The sequence below is a fragment of the Musa acuminata genome, chromosome BXJ1-2 (genome assembly GCF_036884655.1).
Source record: "Musa acuminata AAA Group cultivar baxijiao chromosome BXJ1-2, Cavendish_Baxijiao_AAA, whole genome shotgun sequence".
Taxonomy (NCBI): Eukaryota; Viridiplantae; Streptophyta; class Magnoliopsida; order Zingiberales; family Musaceae; genus Musa; species Musa acuminata.
In genome coordinates, this window is record NC_088328.1 from 30036515 (window position 1) to 30059261 (window position 22747).

General features: G+C 36.2%; 3 protein-coding genes across 10 annotated transcripts in view; all 3 read right to left on the reverse strand.

Moving 5' to 3' along the window:
- Positions 1–203: 203 nt before the first annotated feature.
- LOC135608844 (putative L-cysteine desulfhydrase 1) lies at positions 204–7876 on the reverse strand. 4 transcript variants are annotated; one of them, XR_010485632.1, is made up of 3 exons: positions 6032–7876; positions 543–601; positions 204–396 (listed from the first exon to the last, which is right to left on the reverse strand). XR_010485632.1 is itself a non-coding variant. In XM_065101894.1 (2 exons), exon 1 carries the CDS (start codon positions 7404–7406, stop codon positions 6039–6041), a length of 1368 nt encoding a protein of 455 aa, XP_064957966.1. In that variant the 5' UTR covers positions 7407–7876; the 3' UTR covers positions 444–601; positions 6032–6038. The 4 variants fall into 4 exon arrangements, 2 of the variants coding, with proteins under 2 accessions (XP_064957966.1, XP_064957971.1); XR_010485633.1 differs by having other exon boundaries at positions 543–604; XM_065101894.1 differs by lacking the exon at positions 204–396 and having other exon boundaries at positions 444–601.
- Positions 7877–10036: 2160 nt separating this feature from the next.
- LOC135608866 (uncharacterized) lies at positions 10037–12431 on the reverse strand. Of its 2 annotated transcripts, XM_065101918.1 has the most exons (3): positions 12304–12431; positions 12030–12195; positions 10037–10404 (listed from the first exon to the last, which is right to left on the reverse strand). In XM_065101918.1, the coding sequence occupies exons 2-3, from the start codon at positions 12175–12177 to the stop codon at positions 10262–10264; spliced, it is 291 nt and encodes a 96-aa protein (XP_064957990.1). In that variant the 5' UTR covers positions 12178–12195; positions 12304–12431; the 3' UTR covers positions 10037–10261. The 2 variants fall into 2 exon arrangements, with proteins under 2 accessions (XP_064957990.1, XP_064957996.1); XM_065101924.1 differs by having other exon boundaries at positions 12030–12399.
- Positions 12432–13055: 624 nt separating this feature from the next.
- Positions 13056–22747, reverse strand: part of LOC103974965 (uncharacterized) — a 33666-nt gene continuing 23974 nt past the window's right edge. For 2 of the 4 annotated variants that reach the window (XM_065101967.1, XM_065101960.1), the window contains exons 15-26: positions 22286–22354; positions 22121–22186; positions 21896–22024; positions 19623–19679; positions 18243–18332; positions 16886–16951; positions 16560–16628; positions 16348–16452; positions 16088–16213; positions 14122–14180; positions 14006–14042; positions 13056–13435 (exon numbers count right to left, since the gene is read on the reverse strand). In XM_065101967.1, coding sequence (XP_064958039.1) covers positions 13343–13435; positions 14006–14042; positions 14122–14180; positions 16088–16213; positions 16348–16452; positions 16560–16628; positions 16886–16951; positions 18243–18332; positions 19623–19679; positions 21896–22024; positions 22121–22186; positions 22286–22354 — 966 coding nt within the window. In that variant the 3' untranslated portion in view covers positions 13056–13342. Of the gene's footprint in view, positions 13436–14005; positions 14043–14121; positions 14181–16087; positions 16214–16295; positions 16453–16559; positions 16629–16885; positions 16952–18242; positions 18333–19622; positions 19680–21895; positions 22025–22120; positions 22187–22285; positions 22355–22747 lie in introns of those variants that run through there. The other 2 variants (XM_065101972.1, XR_010485642.1) reach the window with 2 other exon arrangements.

Sequence of the window (22747 nt, forward strand, 5' to 3'; positions counted from 1 at the left end):
AACAGTTGAATGAAAGAGCTTCTGAACATTTTGTGGATATGTGACTTCAGTATTGGTTTTCCAGATGGTTTCAAAGTAATATATCTCATATTCATGATATATATATATCATTTAATGTAATAAAAATATATTTTATTTTTTAAAAAATAATTTAAAAGAAGAGACTTTTCTAGAACACTCTTGCCATTGTGATGGAGTAGTAGTGTTTAATTTGATTGATATTAATTATAAGAACCAAATGGACCATATCAACTCTTTTAACTTTCTCTGAAAGAAGCTTCTCTATAGATACCATACCGCCCTCGTAATAGACACATTAAATCCTTCTCTAGGGCACCTTGTCGTTGACTTATTTGACTACGCCTGCATTTTGTATTGGTGGTTGGTGTTGGTTGCCTGCGACAAATGCAGGCAAAAGTATATGCATGTGTCTGCACGTTGAATTTAGATGTCTGCATGTGTAGTCGCTACTTGCAGTTTCAACTAACACATAGAACGTGACAATTATGCAACCAAACTTACAAGGAGGATCGAAAGGATACCTGAATCCAAATTCTACTTTGCTGCAACCCAGCATGGTAGTGCACTACAAACTGTAATCCTGCTGCAACATGCATGGGTCAAGTTACATGTACACATGTTGCAAGTGACTAACTTGCAAATCTGCAAATAAGCTATTTGTTCCAAAATGACCTGTAGACAGTTTATTTGCAAGCAACCAAAGTTACCTAATAGACTCCCTAGCAACAAAAATAAAATAAAATAAAATAAAATAGGTGTCTATCATAAAATTGAAAAATTGACCCTACAAGTTTCTCAAGTAACAAGTTATAAATAAGGTGGGAGTAATATTAACTGTCAACAATCCACTGTTGACAATCGCTCCGGGAGATTTGGGAAGAAACAGATAAGAATTGGCGACAAAACAACAATCACTAATATACAGTCTTTCCCATGGACAAGTGAGAAATTATCACAAAAGCCATTACTTGGTTGCTTGCAGAAGCCCACGGGATACAACTTCTTAACCAATTAGTCACTAATAAGTTTGCAAAACCCTACACTCACACTTACACAGGAGAGTTTCATCGTTTCTCTATCTTTTCAGTGAGACATGAACAATTAGTTTGTATGGAAGTTACCAAAGGTATCAAGTCATTTAGGAGCTAATCATGGAAAGGTGCAACATATAACATACTACCTCTATGGTTCACCACCGAATAGAGGACTCGGTCTATTTCAGATTAATAATGAATGTCAGCTATAGCAAGTGGTAGATCAAGGAAGAAACTTAAAGGTGGAAAAATGATTCATTATCTTTAACATCTCAATGAGTGAATAAAAATGAAAAATTAGCTTATGGTATGCATAAGGATGGTTTTCAATAATTGTAAAAAAAATCTGCAACCAACCAAAGAAAGAATCAACCAAAGAAAGAACGAAAGAGACTCGTAGCTTTGATCACAAGTTCCAATTTTATTCCAAATCCTTCAAGCTTACGTTACAACAACAACAACAAAACCGTAAGTCCCAACTATTTGGAGCCGACTACTTGGATCTTTTGACGCCATTGAGATATGTAAAAAGTAATATGCATAGTTAAGCTCAAAATATTTAAATATTTATTTATAATTTCTATTAAAGTCTTTTTAGGTTTTTCTCTCCTTCTTCTTGTACCACTAACATTAATTATTTTACCTCTTCTGATTGTAACATCCGAAGGTTTCCTCAGCACATGCACATACCATTTTGAATAATTTTCTCTCATCTTATACTCTATCAGAGCGATACCTAATTGGTTACGAATAAAAATATCTTTTTTTATCTTTCTTACTATCACTACACATCTATCTCAATATTCTCATCTCAACAACACAAACTTTTTGTATATGTTTTTTCTTAACTGTCCAATGCTCAAATCCATAAAACATTATCGGTCTACACAACTATCTTATAATTTTTTTTTATCTTAAAGGTATCCGAAAATCATACAAGATTCCTAACATCCTTCACCATTTTAACCATCCTGTTTTTACTCTATGAATAATATCTTTATCGATCTCTCCATCTTGTTAAATAATTGATCAAAGATACCAAAAGCTTTTACTTAAGGAGATTTATTATCCATCTAATTTAAGTATATTCGCTTGTCTATTTCTATAATCATTAAAATTATATTTTATATATATTCAATTTTGGTCCTACTTAATCTAAAACATTAAGTTTCTAAAGCTTGACTTCATAACTCAATATTATAATTAATTTCACTTAGACTCCCATCAGCTAAGACAATATCATCAGTAAATAACATACACCAGGTAGGTCTATCATGTAAGTGACTAATGAGTTCATCCATTATCAATGTGAAAAAGTACAGACTTAATGCGGATCTTTGGTGTAATCCTAGGACTAATTACCCCATGTAGTTAATTACCTTTAGCATTTCAGTCCCTACATTTTAAAAACTTACATTGGCATCCCTATAGTTACGAAAGTGAAACATCTAAGTCTATTTATCCTAACGCCGTCGATTTTACCAACAAAAACATAAAAAAGGACAAACGAGTAATTTTGATGTTTCAATTTGTGGTGACGGATAGAGTCGATGGTCGCGAACGACGATGTTGTTGAGGGCCGCAGGTGACTGTTGTAGATAAGGAGAGCAACGATGAGAAGTGAGGGCCACTTTGCATCTGCGTTGATGTCGACGCAATTGCTGAGCAATGCCGCTCTGCATTTACGCCGGCATCGACGTAGATGCAAAGCAACCCTCACCTCTCGTCACCGCTCTCCTCATCCACAACAGTCACTTGCAGCCCTTAGTAACATCATTATCCGCCACCACCAATTGGAGCGCTAAAATTATCTTTTTGCCCATTATTTTCATGTTTTTGTTGGTAAAATCAACGGTGTTAGGATAAATAGACCTAGATATTTCACTTTTGTGACTATAGGGATGTCAATATAACTTTTTAAAGTATAGGGAATAGGATGCTAAAGGTAGCTAGCTATAGAGGGTAATATGTGATTAGCCCGTAATCCTATGTTAATAGAAAATTCACTAGACACACTCCATATAGTTCTAACACTAGTAGCTACATTATTATAGATATTTTTAATAACATCAATATAATAAGTAGATACACCTTTTTTTTTTCTAAAACCCACCATAATAAATCTTTATAAACCCTATCATAGGCCTTATCTAAGGTAAAAAAACCATATACAAATCTTTCTTTTTCTCCTTATACTTTTTCATTAATTGTCTTAATAAATGAATAGCATCTATGGTTAATCTTTCAGACATAAAACCAAATTGATTTTAAGAGATATTTGTTTCAAGTCTTATCATACTTTCAATATCTCTTTCCCAAAGTTTCATAGTATAGCTAATGATTTTAATTCCTCTATAATTTGAACAATTTTGTATGTCACCCTTACTTTTATAAATTGATACTACAAAACACTTTTTCCATTCATTACACATCCTTCTGATTCTTATGATTTTGTTAAATAAGCTAGTTAACCAAGCAGCTCCCTTGTCACTAAACTTTTCCAGACCTCAATAGGGAAACCATCAAGCCTCACAATCTTAGCTATTTTCATCTTCTTTAATGCGTCTTTTACCACTAATTTTACAATAAATCGATGATTATTAAACCCACCACTATTATTTATCGTTAAATCTAAGTCATGTGTGGAATATTCATTAAATAATTTATAAAACTAATTTTTCATCTTTCCTTAATCTTGTTATCATTAATAAGTATTATTTGACCTTCATCTTTAATGCATCTAATATTACCTAAATCCTTACACTTTCTTTCCCTAGCTTTAGTAATTCGATATTTATCTTTTTCACCATCTTTAATACTAATTTATTATAAAAATATCATAAGCTTTATATGTTGCCATACTAACCTCTTTTCTAGCCTCTTTTTTAGATTCTTTATATCTCTTAATTTTTTCTCATTTTTATAATTTTATCAATCTTTAAAACATAATCTTTTAGTAAAAATCATTTTTAAATTTCCTCACACCACCACCAACTCTCTCTTAAAGTTACACCTCTACCTCTAGTTTTATCAAGAATCCCTTTTGTTAAGCTCATAATTTTATTAGTCATCATAGTCCAAATAATATTTAATATTATCCTTATCGTTCCAAGTCATCTCCCTTTTTATCTTATTATTAAAAGTGTTTCCATTATCATCTTTAAAACTTCACCATCCAATCCTAATAATTTTTTCTATTATTTTTTTCTTCTTTCATTTTTTACAGTAAATGTCTAATACCATCAACCTGTGTTGATTCATTAAACTTTTGTTAGGCATAATGGAACATAATACTATAACATAGTAGTGCTTTTTTTTATGAATAAAATAATACAAATAAATCGATATCTATGGATATCAATTTATAAGTTTTGATACCAAAACTTGATTGAACCAACAAATACCAATTGGTACGCATTGACCGGACCAATATTCAAAATATTGTATTTAGGTAAATCAAGAGCATTATCCTTAATCATCCAATCTGACATGTGGGGCATAAGCAGTAATGATATTCAAAACATATTATCCTTTCACAAATCTTAGAACTATAATTCTATCCCCAAATCTTTTTACATCTGTAAAATTGTTCTTAAGATCCTTATCAACAACAATTCATATATGATTTCTATATTTATCTTTTTTAGTACACCAAATTTTAAATCTAGTACTATCAATCTCTCTAGATTTTTTCCTACTCACTTAACCCTCTGTTCTTGAACTAACTTCTTTACTCCCATTGGTTCATAACAATGATAGAACTCTTGCCTACTTGGTAACACTTCTGGGTGCCGATGTGATGGGCTACTTCCGACAACCTCCTAGCCTATAGTCTGCAATTTAGGACACCTATCTCGTGAAGGTGCCTCACATCACTTCCAAGTGATAACCTAGCTTTATACTGAAATCAATTCAGATCCATGTTCATGAAATATAATATAGTTTTACGTTGGTTGTTAGTGACCTAACGCAATCCTCCACCTTTTTTATCCTTCAAACTTACACCAAGGGAAGAAAAATGACCTGACATTGTTTATACATACTGTAAAAAAAGATGAATTTTCATTCATTCAACTTTGGCCTTGGTTACAAAATCTCTTCCCTTTAAATAAATTTCCCAAGCATAAGACAAACTACAAAGAGTATTATATATTTACGAAAATCTCAAGTAAAGGATATCAATGACCCATTTTTTCTTTTTGAAGATCTACTTTCAAGTTTATTTAGCATATATAATATTCCATTTTTCATTATTGATTAGCATTGAAATTCATCCTTCGACAAGATCCCCAATCACACACATTATTCCCCATCTACTTTTTCTTTTACTTCTTAGGAAATATTCATGGATTGCACAGAAACTTCCAAAAGAAAAAATAAACTAAAAAAATAGTCCAAAAAAAAGGTTTGATTATTATTTTTGATACATAAGTTACGTCATCTGAACCTGAGTTCAATGCCAATCTATCGGGATTTGGATTAGTCTCTCTTCTTCCTGCACCTAATTTAGTCCCAAAAAGTGTCTCAATCTCCATCAATTAATGACGACAACATAGAACTTTAAGCAATCAATTCAACCATGCTTTTACCTGTGATATGCTTTTGGTGTTCCCATCTTTACGTTCTCAGTTGACCAAATGAAATTAACAATGCTATAAACTGTCTTTCAGTTTACACATTCGTAACGAACCAAGAAGTCATTTACCCTAGACACTACAACCTTTAGTCAATATTGTTGAGTTTCACATGCAGAGTCATGGCAGTTTTGGCAATTTAGTCATTGCATTCCGGCTTATGTCACAACTATCAAGTTTCACATGCAAAGCATTTTCCTTTGACATTAGATAATTCAACCAAAGCTAGAAGATATCTCATGGTTTTAGGCAATCATAGACCAAATCTTTAAAGTGCAATGCATGCCACATAATTTATTATCAATTAACTTGAAGTTAACGCGATAGAAGAAGTCACCGCACCTTCTCATTAGGATGGAAACATTGTGCAGTTAAATCCATCATTTACCAGCTTGTGGACTGCATCTCTAAGTTTATGGTAGTCACCTTCCATATTGTACACCTGATGAGAAATCCTTACGTACCCAGTGACAGTACTGCTCCCGTCCTTTTCGACGACCTCACCATCCTTGGGCAGCTGATAGTGAATCGGAACTTCGACCTTGAATTCTTTTCTTAACAAGCTCCTTAGTTTCAATGCATCCTTCTCGCTCAAAATCCCCAAACATCCCGGCAAACCAACCATGATCATGCTGCAGCACATCTCCGGGGGAGATCCAAGAAACGTCCCCCATGCATCTGCCAGCATCTTTCCCATCTCCACCACCTTCTCGTGGTTCCTCTTCCTGATCCCTTCGATTCCACCCTCAAACCTACCGATGAAATCCATCATTGAGGGCACCACAAGCTGAGCACTGTAGTCCCTGGTGCCGATCCATGCGCTCTCCAAAGGGAGGCCATTGCCGTACTCATGGGAGACCACGGGGTGGTGCAAACGGGAGGAGGCGGAACACTTCTTGGTGTATAGGAACGCCACGGACGGGGGGCAAAAGAACCACTTGTGGAGATTGCTCGTGTAGAAATCGGCCCCGATGTCCTGCACGTCGACCTCGACACTACCAATGGCGTGGGCAGCGTCGACGAACACCTGATCGACGCCCTCCTCGCGGCAGATCCTCGTGAGCTCCTTGACGGGGATCACGACGCTGGGCATGGACGTGACGTGGTCGATCACGGCGAGGCGGACTCTTCGGCCGTTGGCCTTCCCGAGCTCCAGGGCCTTTCGGAACTCCAGGACGATCTCCTCGTTGGAGGAGACGGGGAAGGGGAGGGGCACCTCGATGATGTGGCCACCGGCGCGGGCGACGTAGGCGTGGATGGACTTCTTGACGGCGCCGTAGGCGTAGTGGAGCATGACGACGGCGTCGCCCTTGCGGAAGCCGCCCTCGGAGAAGGCCCAGGAGGCGTGCTGGAGGACGATGGCGGCGGCGGTGGTGGCGTTGTCGACGAGGGATACCTCGTCGAGGTCAGCGGCGTTGATGAGCTCCTTGACGAGGATGCGGGAGCGGAGAAGTGCAGGCTGGAGGCGGTGGAAGTAGAACTCGTCGGGCTGGCGGAGGAAGAGCCGCTGCCACCGGAGCTGGGCAGCCAGGACCGATGCCGGACAGCTGCCGAAGCTGCCGTTGTTGATGCGGGCGACGGAGGGGTCGTGGTGGGCGAACTCCTCCGCGATCTCGGCAGCGGAGATGGGGCAAGATGCCGGCCGCGGCCGCTTCGCCAGATGGCCGTTGTCGTCGCCACCGTTTTCGGCGCAGTCGTCGCGGTGGTGGGTACCCATGGGAAAGGCGCCGAGGAGGAGATCTGATCAACGAAAAAAAGGGCCACGCTTAGGGTTTGAGCGGCTAAGGGGCAGAGGAGCGGTCACGGGACTTCTGACATAAGGGCGATTTTTACGAAAAAGCTCCCCTTTCTTTTCTTTTCTTTTCCGATAGTGCCCTTGTTTTCGTTTTTTCCATCCCGAAATTATTCGCCGCCTTCGCTCCCCCGGCGACTCCGCCCTTTCTCTGCTCCGTGGGGCGGAGAGGACGCCTCCACCTCGCCGCCTTCGCCCCTTCCCTGCCCGTCGTACCCGTCACCTTCGCCTTTCCCCACCCTTCGCGCCCGCCGCCTTCGCCCTAATTCTACTCCATGAGGCGGAGGCCTCGCGATGGAGGCGGCGCGTCAGAGGCCTCGTGGTGGAGGCAGAGGAAGGGGCGGAGGCGGCGGGCGCGACGAAACGGAGGCGACCGCGGGGAGGGGAAGGGAAGAGAGGGGAAGTGAAGGATATTTTCGGGATTATAAAAGTTAAGGATAATATCTTAAAAAACGAAAAAAAGGTTTTTTTTTTTTTTCATAAAATCACTCTATATATAATCTTAACAACTTTAAAAACAACATTAGTCCTTCAAGTACTAAGAACTCTGTATATGCATACCACTATCATTAATAGTCATACAAAAGACTCAGGTTGATGGTCATCTCTAACAATGATAAAAAATTAAACTATTTGAATTAAAAATATGTCTATAATACCTGGAATAACCCTAATATTTTTTACATCGTAATAGTTTCGTGAGTATTAATACGAATTAGAGTTTCAACATATAATTCACTTATAATAACTAAAAGAATTAACTATAATGATACACATAACTAAGTACTTCAAGGTATATCTATAGATGCTAAGATTAAAGTAAAAAAAGATAAATATCAAAATCAACAACTTTTTCAAGGGATATACATAATTTTACCTAATATAATAATACCACAAAGAGGAAAATTAATTATGATGTCATATGGTTGTTACTAAGTTAGTAAAATAAAATTAATTGAAAGAGTAGGACAACACGGCTCCCGATGATCAAAAGCTTTCGGTTTGAGTGGCCGACGGGCATTTTGTCGAGCACTTCGCTCGCAATGTCCGTGTTGGTACCGATGGTAGTGAGATCAGGCAAGATGTTGAGATATTTAATAATAGCTGATGAAGAGAATAGGAGATACACAGAGATATACGTACTGAACCACGGTACTTACATATTATCAGTAATTAATTTTTTTAATTTAAAAAAATTATATATTAATTTTTTTATAAATATAAAAATAAAATATTTAATTTTATTTATTCTTGTTGATTTTATCGATGAAATATACTGACATAGAAATAGTACGAAAATAATTAACAAAATTTTTTTAATATTTTAATTATTTTTTTATTATGTCTAAATTAAAACATCTTCATCGACTGTTATGATGGAGGCAGACGATAACACCATCGAGGGCGGCAAGTGATAGTGGTCGACGAAAACGATGTGATGGTCAACCATGTCGATGTCGATCTGAATATTGATGATCCAAGCAAAGGCATCGACCATGGTAGTGATGACAAGTTGATGGTGTGGATCTCAAGAATATCCTTGGGGATGGGCAAAATAGAATCCTAGAGGTCAAGCTTGAGTGACTTCTACGTCTTCTTGTGGGGGGAGAAGGAAGAAGCGAGAGAGTGTGACGATCGAAGATGAGACAAAAGAAGAAGAGGAAGAGAACAAGGATGATGGTCGTGCTACATCATCCTGCATCTACATCAACATTGCTTTGCATCTACAATAGCACCGCCATCGCCTCATCCTCTTCCTACTCTCCCATTACCTCACCTCCCACATTGACGCAAATGCATAGCGATATCAACGCATATGCAATACGAAGCAGAGTGACCATCGTCATTATTATCTTCTTCCTCTCCCTTTGCCTCACATATCGTCGCCACTCTTCCGCCTCTTCCTCCTCCCCCTGCAAGAAGTCATAAAAATCACTAAAACTCCACCTCCAAGATGTCACCCCACCTATCTTCAAGGACATCCTTAAGATCCACCAACACTATCATTAAATTATCATCACTGTCACAACCCTCGGCCCTCCTCGATCGTCGATATTCAAATTAATATCGACAAAGTTGATTATCGTATCATTCTAATCGACCACCGTCACAACAATCACCTGTGACCCTCGATAACGCCATTGTTCGCTACCACCATAACAATCAACTAAGAAATTTTAATTATGATATAACAAAAAATATATAACTAGAATATTAAATTTATTTTTTTATCCATCATTTTCGTATCATTCCTACACATATTATATCTTCCGTCGGTAAAACCAACGACGTTAGAATAAATAATATTAAATATTTTACTTTCTTAACTATAAAAATTTTAATATAAATTTAAAATATTAAATTAGTCAACTGCTTATTAAAGAACGGTAGTATGCGACATGCACATAGTCTTTTTCTTAGTTCTTTAATTATATTTCGAGTCAGTCCCTTGATGTGAGCCTCAGGTTGCATCCCAAAAATATTTTCCTGTTAGCAGTTTGAGCATCAAATCTGCAGACAAAGCTCACACGATAACATGAAAAATTCTAGAGGAGTTCAGCAAATTATAAAGCATTTATTTAAATATTTAAAATAAAAGCTTGTAATCAGAATTGACTGAATTCAATCAGAAAGTAAATAAGTTAATATAGCATGGCCTTGTGACAAGAAGACATGTTTAAAGAGTAACTGTTGACCTCATCCACAATGGCCTAAAAAAAAACCATAACAAGTTTCCTCAAGCACATAAACAGTACAGATATCAAAGAGATGGCAGATACTCATTTGGGCTTGTCAAAAGCAGCTATATTTTGAGGCTCACATTCCGGACTAAAAAGGCGGACAAGTAAAGCGGAAGTGGAGCTTACTGATATTGCTCCGCATGAAGCCCAGCGTAGACTCCGTGGGTTTGTTATCCTCGGACCTGCATCAGCACTACTGTAATTATTTCTCATGTTGAAAACGATTTAGACAAAACATTTTGATGATGAAAGTGAGAACCAATTCTGACAGGAAAAAAATGGTTTATAATAATATGTACTATCTCAGGAAGAAAAAAATGAAATATAGAACCTTCTTCAGCTCTTGTCCTTCTATTGGAATAAAAGAAACATGCTTTAGTAAATGTAAGAGTTTAGACACAAGGATCTAATAACAGTATGTTATAAACAAGTTTTGGTGCATTTTTAACGTGATATGAGCAAATAAGTCAGGGAAGCCTCGAAGGCTTGCATAGGCAACCGAGTGAGATGACAGAGGCAAGGTCCAAGCGTATCTAAAGGTGTGTTTGAGAACACATTTGATATGTGGATTGATGGTCCAATGCACATTTTAAATTTTAAATATGAATTGTTGACAATTTTTTTTCAAATTGCATTTGGCCGGAATACTGCATTACAAAGGCTTAAATGTTGATGCTATCTTAGGTTAGCATTAACATTTCAGCATTTGTGGGATACTAATGAAATTCTTTGAATTTCATATGATATATTATAACGTCCTCTAAAGTCTTAAGATTGTCAATCATATAATGGAAACCCTAACCCTCATTTCCTCTCCCCTTCTCTCGAAACCAACATGAAATTTTATTTACTTATTTCCAAAGATTATTTTACATTCATTTATATGATTGTATTCTTCTATTTATTATATTTCTGGACCATACAATTTTTTTTATAAGGAAGGGTGAATTAACACCTGGGCAACGGCGAATTCACACTCGAGCAAGGCGAGGCAAGGTCCAAGCACCTCTAAATTGTTCGAGCAAGCAAATTCACATCTAGGTGAGGTGAAGTGAGACGAGGCCCGAGCACCTCTAACTTGTTTAACTAGGCAAATTCACACCCAGTAAAGGTGAGGCATAACAACGCCCGAGTGCCTCTAAATTGTTCAAACATACAAATTCATGCCTAGGCGAGGCAAGGGCCAAAAGCGTCTAAATTGTTTGAACATGCAAATTCATGTCCAGGCGAGATAAAGCCTGAGTGCCTCTAAATTGTTCAAACATGCGAATTCATGCTCAGGTGAGGCGAAGCAATGCAAGGACTGAGCGCCTCTCAATTGTTGGGCAAGCGAACTCACACCTGGGTCCCGGTAAAGGCAAGGCAAGGCACAAACACCTCTAAATTGTTCGGGCAAGCGAATTCAATTGGGCGCTGCTTAGGGGTGCCCAGTCCAAATCAATCTGATTGAGATTGAGTTGAACCCAAATTTATTGATTCGATTCAACCAAGATAACTTAACTTCCTCCAAACCCACCCCCTACTTGCCCTGCACAAACCCTAGCTTCCCAGCCCCTCGCCGCCGACTCTCCTCCCTGTCAATGATCAGTGGCCACCTTTCTCCCTTTACCAGCAATCGACATGCCCTGTGAAACCTCTTCCTCCCTTCCCAACAGCCACCGAATGGCACACGTACCCCTCCCTCTTCCCCCCTTCCCCTCTTCTCCCTTTCAAAACCACCGGCACTACCCCCACCGCTGACTTAACGGACAAGTTAGGTTAGGAAATGCACTAGGTTGATGAACAAGAGGATATAAAGAGATGGTACCATAGTGGAGGCGACAGAGGACCCAGAAAGCAAGGGCCCCACCGACGCTGAAGATGCCGGCGGTGTGGCGCATCAGGCGGGTGCACGGCTTCGCGTCCGACCGCATCAGTTCCCCATCCGACCATCCCAGCGCCCGCCTCAGCGCCATCCTCCGTCTCCTTGCTCTCTGCCTCTCCCAAGAAGACCACAGCACAAAAGAAGAGCGTAGGAAATAAGACGATGACGTCCGTCGGAGTTGGCGGTGCCGGCAACACGAAAAGGAGGAGGAGGAGACCTCAACGAGGGTCGGATGGTTGGGTTGTGGGAGCGGCGACGGCGGACAGGGACGGAAGGGACGACGTGCTGAGAAGAAAAGCCCTACCGCCTCCTGACGAGGAGAAAAGGGGTCGTAGTTATTAAACTCGAACCGGACCGTTTAGTCGGACCGGAAAAACCCGCGAACCGGACGTCCAGCTGATTCAGTTGGATGGCCATGATATTTATGTCTCCACAAACACGTTTATTTCAAAGCCACTACCATAATATTTTATAGCTCATAGAGAATGTGATCTGATCAACAAGTCTTAAGTTTGCATCTTTATCAGACATTTGGTTTTTTTATATATTAACTTTAGATCATAAAAGAGTTTGAAAAAACATGTGTACTGATGACGACAAAGTTGATTCGACATCATCAAGATAAATAACCATGATCAATGCAAGCAGCATGACGAGACCACATAAGTGGAAATAGATTGCAAGACTCAAAAAGGTGAATGATAGTTGGTCTTTATCTAAGTTATACACCACACTTCACCAAAGCTAAAATATATCTACAATTTTATATTATTTTATATAATTTTTAGAATATTTTTTATTTTTAGTTATTAAAAAATTATGCAATAATATCTATTTAAAAGACAGTAATAAAAATAAAATTACAACCATTAAACTACTATTGTTTACTAATTAGGCTAGAAATTTCACTTGTCCAAATGCAGGCTAACGTTGAACAGGAAAATCATTGTACAATAAGGCTCGGGAAGATTACGAAATATACATATTGAATCTGATTCCAAGGCTTTATCAACGAAAAGACTTGTCACCCTTGAAATGTTCTAAAGTAAAACAGAGACATTGTAATTTCTGTCGAAATACTTTTTGAAAACAATAAAATATCGCACTCATGCAACGAAGGTCAAACAATAACTAATTGGTACGTAACTCAGAGTAACAGTTCCCTGTTGTTGCTACCGTACAATGTTAACTAATTGGTACGTAACTCGAGTTATTGCAATGTGCTGAGCATCCATCGCCAGCGCCATCACAGCGTTTCATAAAGGAGTGTCTAAAGTTGCTTGCTTTTGAGGACTTTTGCTTGTTTGACTGGAAGACACTTCTAATGTATTTTCTTCACCATCGAGCATCTGATAGCGAAAAAAAAAAAAGCACCATCAGTAATTAAAAGAAGAATTGTGTTAAATGAAAGGCAACTATGCCTTCGTGACACAGCAAATTAAAAGAAATTCTCTCAGATAAAACAGTCAGAATGGTAGACAAAAGGGAGGGTGTAAAGTTATTATGTGTCTAATGAAACAATTAGATTTCTATTGAATACAAACCACAAATTTCAGTGCTAAGCTGAAAGGAATCAGAGTTATCTCTTACATACACGATTTCCACTACAGGAGGAAAAATATGAGAATCATGACTTTTGATTCATAAAAGTGGCAACAAGGCAGTAAAGATGTTTACTAGAATCCAATGTAGTGAAGTGTGCAACTGATCGTTTTTTGTAATATAATCTCACCCAATGTGTATTGACACCTGATGCAGAAGACTTGAAAATACTCTTCAATTTATAAATTAGGCAGCTCATTACCAAATCAGGATGAACAGAAACTTTATCCAATCATAAGAAATATAAATCATTATCTATATGGAGTATGTGAAATTTCCAGAAACACAACAAATGAAGAGGTAGGATTAAGCAGAACCTGGCTCAAAGTTTCCAATTTGCTTCGAACAACATCCCTGAACAGGACTGGTATCAGCATAAACCATGGGTAACCCAAGAATTGAGATAATAATTACACTAAAGGCACAGACATACCAGATTATGTCATCAACAGTGTCATTTGAGAGAAGGTAATATATATTGACCGATGAAACCTAGCAAAGCAAAGGAAAACATGAAATATAGTTTGTCTTGGTTAAAGTCGATTAGTGCAGCAAATTATGCCCCAAATAGTGCTAAGTGCAAGTCAAGCCTAGTACCTTGTGAGAGCAAAACAGAACTACATTATGATATTTAAATTTTGATGAAGAGACAATGTTAGCATGCTCTACATAAGTGTTAACTGACATGAGATAGTACTATAATAAGTACACATGAGCTAAATTCATGGTGAATTGGTAAAGGGTACTCAAGTCATGAATACTTAATTAGATGAAAAACTAGCACCACACAGTAAACCGATAGAATCTCAATGTGGCCACAAACATAGTAAAGACGGATTCTTCCTTAAATTGTTTGTTTGATTCAGATAATTCAGCATAGTAGACTTTGCAGACATTGACAATGACATTTATTTGTTAATATGAAGTTATAGTTTACAGTGATTGGGCGACCATCAATTTCCACCTTAACATAGAGAAAGTTCATCTCAAGGCTCTATATATCCAGATACTAGTGCTCAAGAAAGCAAATGCTAAATAATCAACCCACCTTTGGCTTTTGTTGAACTAGTTCTTTAACCACTGGATACATTAAATTCAGATTATATCAAATTAAAAATAGAATAGGTTATATTTCTATTGCAATTAGGATATTTATTTCTTATTTCAGTGAATTTAAATAAGAGGATATTGTAAATTTTACATTAGGGAGAATCTCGAAACTATAACTTAAATAATTAAATTTATCTATTTCAGATCTAGATTAGGATTCAAATTCTTTTTTAAAAAATCCTCTTATTTAAATCCACTCAAATAGGAAACAAATATCCTAATTGCAATATAAATCTAAAAATTTCAATTTTCAATTTGATTTATTCCGAATTTAATTTACTTGATAGTTACAATCCTCCCCCTATTTAATAAATATGATATCAAATTTGATTTTACGTTAGTGGAATAGATATAGATAATGCTCGTTCAAGTCTACATCCCGACCTAAATGATGCTGTCAACGGACATACATAAACTTGTTAATCAGGACGAGCTCATTCCTTTCCAAGATCTAGATCGGCTGCTCCAAGAAAGTGATATGGATCCTTCATATACTTAAGAACATGAAGATAAGAAACACAATAATGTGTAGCAGAGAGTACAGGGGACAATGCTAATTGGTAAGCCATCGATCCCACCATTTACAAAATTGTAAAAGGACAAATAAATCTAGGAGTAAATTTCTCATTTGTCGCTTTAAAACAGACATTGATTTCAAATTCCCAGTCCCTTCTAATTTGATTTGCATATCTCTTTTGTATGCTTTGATCAGCTGTCCCTAGCTCTTGCCAACTCCATCACAAAGAAGATCCAGAAGGAAAGGGTCACAAGAAAAAAGTCACAAGGAATAACAGGAAGAGGAGAGGGCACAGCAGAGGTAAAGAAGACAAGGAGCAAAGAGAGACGAGGAGAGGAAGACAAAGAAGAGGAAAGAATTTAGGAGGAAAATGGCAATGAAGACTGATTAAGGAACGAAAAAGAAGAAACAAATAGAGGGTAAAAAAAGAGCAAGAAACAGAGAACAAAATTTTTAATTTAGCAAAAAGAGAAGAAAAATAAAAGAGAGTAGAAAAAACAAAAGAATTGCAAGATTATTATTTTATATTTTATTATACATATTTTAAACTTATATTATTCAATAAGCCAGTAATTCGACTTTTTGACACACTGGACTTTTTGACCCACTGTTCTGATCAGTAATTTAGTGACACCAAGCTTGGCAATGACTGGGTAAGTTTTAATAAGTACAGATGATATTACTATAAAAAAGAAGCATTTGCATCCAAGCCAGGAAAGAGTATAATACATATAGGTGCACTATAAATTGTATCAATACCACGAATCATTACCTGGCCAATCCGGTGAGCACGATCTTCTGCCTGAATTATATCACCAGGAGTCCAGGTCAACTCAGCAAAAAAGATTGTACTTGCTGCGGTCAGGTTCAATCCAACACCTCCGGCTTTGATTGAAAGCTACATATGGGCATCACCAACAATAAACTTCAGAAAGCATGGAACATGGGGTTTGTTTTCACATAGAGCATAAAAATATTACAGTCTGAGCCGAGAGATGTAACAAATCCAATTGAAAGCAGAAAGGAGCCTACAACTGCAGCCTTTATTTCAATCTTCTCCTGAAATTCATTTACTAAAGCTTGTCTCATCGATGATGGGGTACCGCCATCTATTCTTATACAGCCAACATTCTTTTTCTGCAATAAATTGATCATTCGTGGGCGATTATGATGGTGACCTATTTACTACTATTTATATGAACATAAAATCTACCTTAGAAAGATGGCAATGCTAAGTAACTTACAAGAAGAAACTGATGTATCGCATCAATCAAGGGCTGATGGTGAGCAAATATCAAGAATTTGAAGTCTGCCTGAAAAGTGAGGATGAGAACATACATGAAGCACCATATGTGCTAAAAGTTTTATAAAGTGAAGAACTAAAACATAGCCATTCACAAAAGGGTAAAAGGAACATGATACAGATTAACCAAACCAGATAATTGAAAGAGATGTACGACAGCTGACATAATTGAATTATGCAACTAATTGGTTCACAGGCCATCAACATGATGTCTGGCAATAGTTATATCTAGAAAAACCACATGACCAAGCAATTAGTTCTGGTTACCTCAATAACAGTACTCAGGTAATCCAGAACTGCAGGAATTTTAGCTTCTGCTGAATCATTATATATCTGCAGTTTAAATAAGAGGAAGCCAATTAAGAATCAAAATGGACAGTAATAGAAGATAAAAAGAAAACCAAGATTGTTAGTTTCACAGAATCATGATCAAATCTTTTTTCTCTACACAGAAAGATGATGTAAAAAGAGAAATACAGAACAAGTGATGCACTACACATGTACTATTGGCCAAAACTTAAAGCTAACCAAGGTCTACCAGGACACCATCTTTTCTGTTTCAGCACATGGATCAAATATAATCCTTATGACATAAACAGACTCCTTACTGGTTAAGATACTGCAGTATTTCTCTCATAACTGTGGAACATCCCTATTCTGAGAATTTCAAGCAGAATAACCATGGATCTTCTAATGTTATTGTGCAGGAACAAAAGAATTTCTTGTTAGATACACAATTAAGCACATGTATCTGGGATAACTAATATAAACAGAAATAACCCAACATATGATCAAACTTTGAAAAGCAAAAGAGTTAAAAGTGTAGAATGCCAGAGATATCGACGGCAAGAGCAAGCCACATTGCAAAAGATATAGAATTTTAAGTGGAAAAGATCTGAAGCAAGCGAAGAATCGGAACCTTAATTATCATAAATTTGACTGTCAATCGGTAGGGAACACAATTTGAAATGCACAGTAAACAACACCAAAGATTAAATGCTTATGTTGACATATAACATAAGAGGAATGAACGCTCCACATACAACATTTTAAACTTTACTATTAGTAAAAGAGAATATTCAAAGCTCAAATTTGTCCATTTCTAATGCATTTACCATGCTGAACCTGAGGTTTTTTATGTAACATTCATCCTCACAAACTAGAATAAGGCACGAAGAAAGCACCCTACTACAAATAAGGTAGTTGTTTTAGTAAACCTTGAAAATGAGTTTCAAGGTCAATTCTCTTAAGGAGTAAATTGATAGTACACCTGAAATGTATAGAAAACTTGCTTTATAATAAATATTCTCATCAAAAGAGATGAACTACTATTTGAAATTACCATTACATTAAGGTGGTGTCATGTCAACAACAGAGATTAATCAACAAATAATCAATAAAAAATAATATTCAACCTCAAACTATCTAAATGTTGCTGCTTCTAGATCTCTATACATTTCAGACATTAATTATTTTTAAAAATGAAGCATTTGACTATTGTGTAGCTCATTATTTTTCCATATTAATCACTTCCATCATGCAAGCACAATCCCATACCATTTTTGGAAAATGCAGTATATTTGAACCCACAAGTACACTAACATGGAACAAAGAGTTCAGATACCTTGTTAATAAGATTTTTTTGCATAAATTTTAAATACTCCATCTTCTCAGGGGAATCACAAGCCTGAATGTTCATCTTCACTACCTCCAACTGAAAGACAAAAATGGAACAACTTTGGTCACATATATATAATAATAATATAGTAAACCACATGCCATATGTGGCCATAAACAAGGCATCATTCAGTTTTTAATTTTAAGATATGTTTTACCACAAAAAAAAGAGCTTGTAAGCTAAAACAAGTTTAAATACCTACACAAGAAATTCTGTGATACAATTAAGGTATCTTCCGCATCTCTTTTTAATGTCACAAAGAAAAAAGGAAGTAAAAACTTCTTTGAGAACAACTATAAATATAAATAATACACAAACACTTACTTCCTCAAATAGGCAATTTAAACATTTTCAGGCAATAAGGTAACGAAAATCAAAATAAAGAATTTTAGTGATTTTTGAGGTACACGAAAACAAAACACTATAGCTAAGCACATGTAGACATGTCATGCCCAAATTCTATTATTAGTTTGTCAAAGAAAATGGAAACCATTTAAATTAAAATAATAACTCATAAAGCTATTCATTTTGACCTAAGAGCTATGTTTGTTGCGACCCACATGAAACTTGTTACAAACTCATATCCAATTTTCAGCTTATTTTCAGATACCCCAATGAGCAATTTATCCACGTTCCTAACATGTTCATTTGAAACTCCAACTTCACTTTTTAATGAATGAATAAAATGGCATATAAAGGATTTAAAATGCAGATACACAAATTTAAAATATAATATACGCAAGTGAAGAAAAAGAACATACACATAAACATACATGAAATGCACAAACCGAAAGAGTTGAAGAGAAAGAATGAGCAAGTAATGTAATTCCATATTAGACACAATGTCAAGTAAAAAACAAGGACCAGTAGTACCAAGTGATTACAAAAGAAAAATCTTGTAATTTTGTATAAGATCTACAATGTGAAGTTGATAAATCTGTCACATTCATTACTTATTATGATAATTTTCACTAAAACAATAAGTAGGGGCAAATTAAATCTTAATTTCATCAGTACGACAAATGACTTACATAACTGTCATAGACAATACAGTTTTCTCACTCATCAAATCACATCATAATTTAATTTGTGGACTTCCATCTAAATCACATCATATACGACTACAATGGGTCAGACTCACTTATAAGTTGCAATTGAATCTACATACAGAAATGTTATACAACAACAAGAAGGCATAATGTCCTAACTAAAGAAAATCAGCGTGATCAATAAACGCATGCTAAAGTTCAAATACTAATATAGGACTAGAAATGACTATTTCAGGTATCAGAACATGAAAGATCAGCGGGTAGGTATCAGGATTACCTCACGAAACAGAATTCTAATTTGTTTCATATCTTTCTCATTCAAATCTAGGAAGACCTGAAAATAGTGGCAACCAATTATGAGACCAAATTCCTATGAACCGAATGAAGAAGGAAATTTACAAAAGTTATGATTAGCAAGAATAAAACTATATATTAAAAGATTAAAGAATAGCCAAAATATAAAAATTCCAACAGAATATTTCATATTAAAAATATCTTGAGACAAATGTATAGGGTTATTAGAAAAGATAAAATAAGAAATGATGTCATTTGTGGACAAATAGGGATGAACTAAAACCAAAAATAAAATTAAAGGAAAATCAATTAAGAGAACTTCCACATAAACCATTAGTATAATATGATTCCAAGCAACATCGTTGCCCAAAACATCCTAGCATGATCTGCAGAGTATTATGGATTTTTAATGATCTTTTTTATTTTTGGACAAAAAGATGAGGAAGCCATATATCAGTTGTATACAATATTATAATTACCCTTTCAACATTTGACTTTTTTTTTTCTTTCTTTCAGCAAACAAAAATAACATATTGCTCAAGTAAAACGATGATACAATCCCTTTGTTTTCATAAGCCTTTTTCATGTAATAGATTATGTAGCAGCTCAGAACCACAATTGAGGAACACTTCCATGCTTCTCTTAATTCAAGAAGGAATTTAGTCAAAAAAAAGGTTAAACATAAATATGCCTTTTGAGGCCAATTTTTTGACTTTCATGAAGTCTGTTATCCACAAATACAAAATGTCAGTTATTTTCACACCAAGCCCTATCCTCTTTGGAAAAAGTTTGCATGTTTCACATTAAGACATATAATTAAGGCCCAGATGGCATATGACATGGCAGTGTATGAAAAGAAAACATTTCAACGATTTAGTGAGCCTGTTTAAAATCTGTCCTGATGATGCAGCAGTTTAACAGGTTGTGCAATCTTTTAACAGCCAAATGCAATCTAGTGCACCATAATTTGAAAAGAAAACCATAAGAGCACGAACAAAGCAAAGAATGAAGTAACATTTTTTGCAAATTAAGTTCTGCAGTGATTATTTTGCTATTACCAAAGATCTTACGAATCAATAATCTTGGTTTTATAATAGGATACCAATTCTATAATAGGATTATAACAAATAGGTATATATTAAGGGTGAAATTACAGCTTAAATGGCAAGATCTTACTTGAGGATCTTATATTAGAATTCATTCTTGTGTTTTGTCATTCTCTAAATAATTCTTATGTTTCAGAAAAAATTATTATGACAATAAGTTCATTAGACAATAAAAGATGTTGATAATGTTGTACACTATAAGCAAGGTTTGCTATACCACTCAGTACGGGCAATATTTAACCAATGGAAGACCAAAAGCGAAGCAACCAAAATCGACCGGTACATGACCGGGATGACAGGTACTGCTTGGAATGTTATACCAGTCAGTGTAGGTCTATACCAGTCAGTAAGATTAGTTGGGGGTACGGTTGTCCAACTAACCATTACGTCTTCTATCGGAGGTTATAAAAAGGCCCCTCACACTATATACCAGTGTCAAATGCAGGGAATCAGTTTTATGCATGGGTCTTATAGACACACCATATCCATAAACAATTTCATTAAATCAAGGATTTGGATTCACCCAGGGTCAACTCACATCATTCATTGGTAACAGCTCCGTAAGGAAATCAATCTTGGACAAAGACCCGTACCAATCCTAGCCCATACCGGTATGGGTCTGAGTGGGTATATAAGTCATATAACAACTCATTTATCATAGGTGTAGCGAAGACTAAAATTTATAACCTTAACAAACAAATTTAAATTCTACATTGAAAATAGTTTCCAAAACTATGCCAAAAGAAGGGCATTATACTGGCTCATTTAATGACTCATGTTTATTCTTCAAAAACACACAAGCATAAGGTTATAAAAACTAACTTTAGGTTGGAATTCATATTTTCAAATTGTCTTCATCATTTTTCAAATGTTTAAGGTTTAAAAAACTTAGAAAGATCTTTTGAAACACTATTTGATTCATAATCAGATCCAACCTATGGTCCACCAATTTATGATGCGACTCCAACAATCGTTATAACAGTGTAGAATTTTTCTTTATGGAATCTCAGAAAGGAACTTGATCCTTGGCAACACTGTAACTACCAACAGCGCTAACAAAACAAAGAAGGATTCAGGCTGATTTGTGTAAAACTTAATCGATAATAGCTTGGCATGATAAAATCGGTGTATTCGGCATGGAGAATTTTACTTGTTGCCTACGCTTCACTGGCAGCTGTGAGAGGACATCGTTTTTTAATCTGCGAATCATGACAGTTGCTTTCATTAGACAATGTAGCTCTTCATGGTTGCTTGCACCTTGATAAAATCCAAAGTAACCCTATAAAGATAAATTTTAGAAGTTAGCCCTCCTGATCAAATAGACAACTGCATTTGATGACATATGATTTGAAAAAGAAAGTTAAGCTAATCTTACACCCCTGCAGTAACGATTCCCATACTCGTGAACATTTCTGTAAACACCAGGATACAAGGCCTCGAGCTGGAAAAAAAACAGAAATCAGACTAAAACATTGTTAATGCATCATAAACTAGGGCATAAAAGCAAGACGCAAAATCCATTAGTTGGGTAAAGCTGCACCTGCTTGAACAACTCGATAGGTCTGGATAAAGCAGGAGTTCCACTCAGAAGAATTGCGTATTGAGCTTTCTGAAATATTAAATTAGCAATGGTTATGAAATAATAGTGCAACTTCCCATTTGTAACCAAGAAGCAGGTATGGTTTGATGACCAAAGAAAAAGAGCTGTTAAAACCAGTTTTACTTAACAATGTGCAATGCCTAAAGAAATATTTCCTTATTTAGCAATTTGTACACAGCAAAGCTAGAAGGCCGATACAAGGTTCATAGTTCCGTAACATACCGCCAGGTATAAGCAATATGTACCAATCCGATAGGGGACCAATCCGATGGTACATACTAGTTTGTCAATACAACCCAACCATACCATTTGTCGGAATGTCAATACATACCATACCAATGGTCGATCGGTACACTGGTAAAGACCGGTAAGACGAACCATGGGTCAATAAAATTTTGACAG

Excerpts from the sequence above, each read along its gene's own strand:
- LOC135608866 (XM_065101918.1), bottom strand. The coding sequence starts at position 12,177 with ATGGCGCTGAGGCGGGCGCTGGGATGGTCGGATGGGGAACTGATGCGG. Across the intron at positions 10,405-12,029 it reads CCTCTGTCGCCTCCACTATG|GTCCGAGGATAACAAACCCA; the intron begins GTACCATCTCTT and ends GTGCTGATGCAG.
- LOC135608844 (XM_065101894.1), bottom strand. The coding sequence starts at position 7,406 with ATGGGTACCCACCACCGCGACGACTGCGCCGAAAACGGTGGCGACGAC.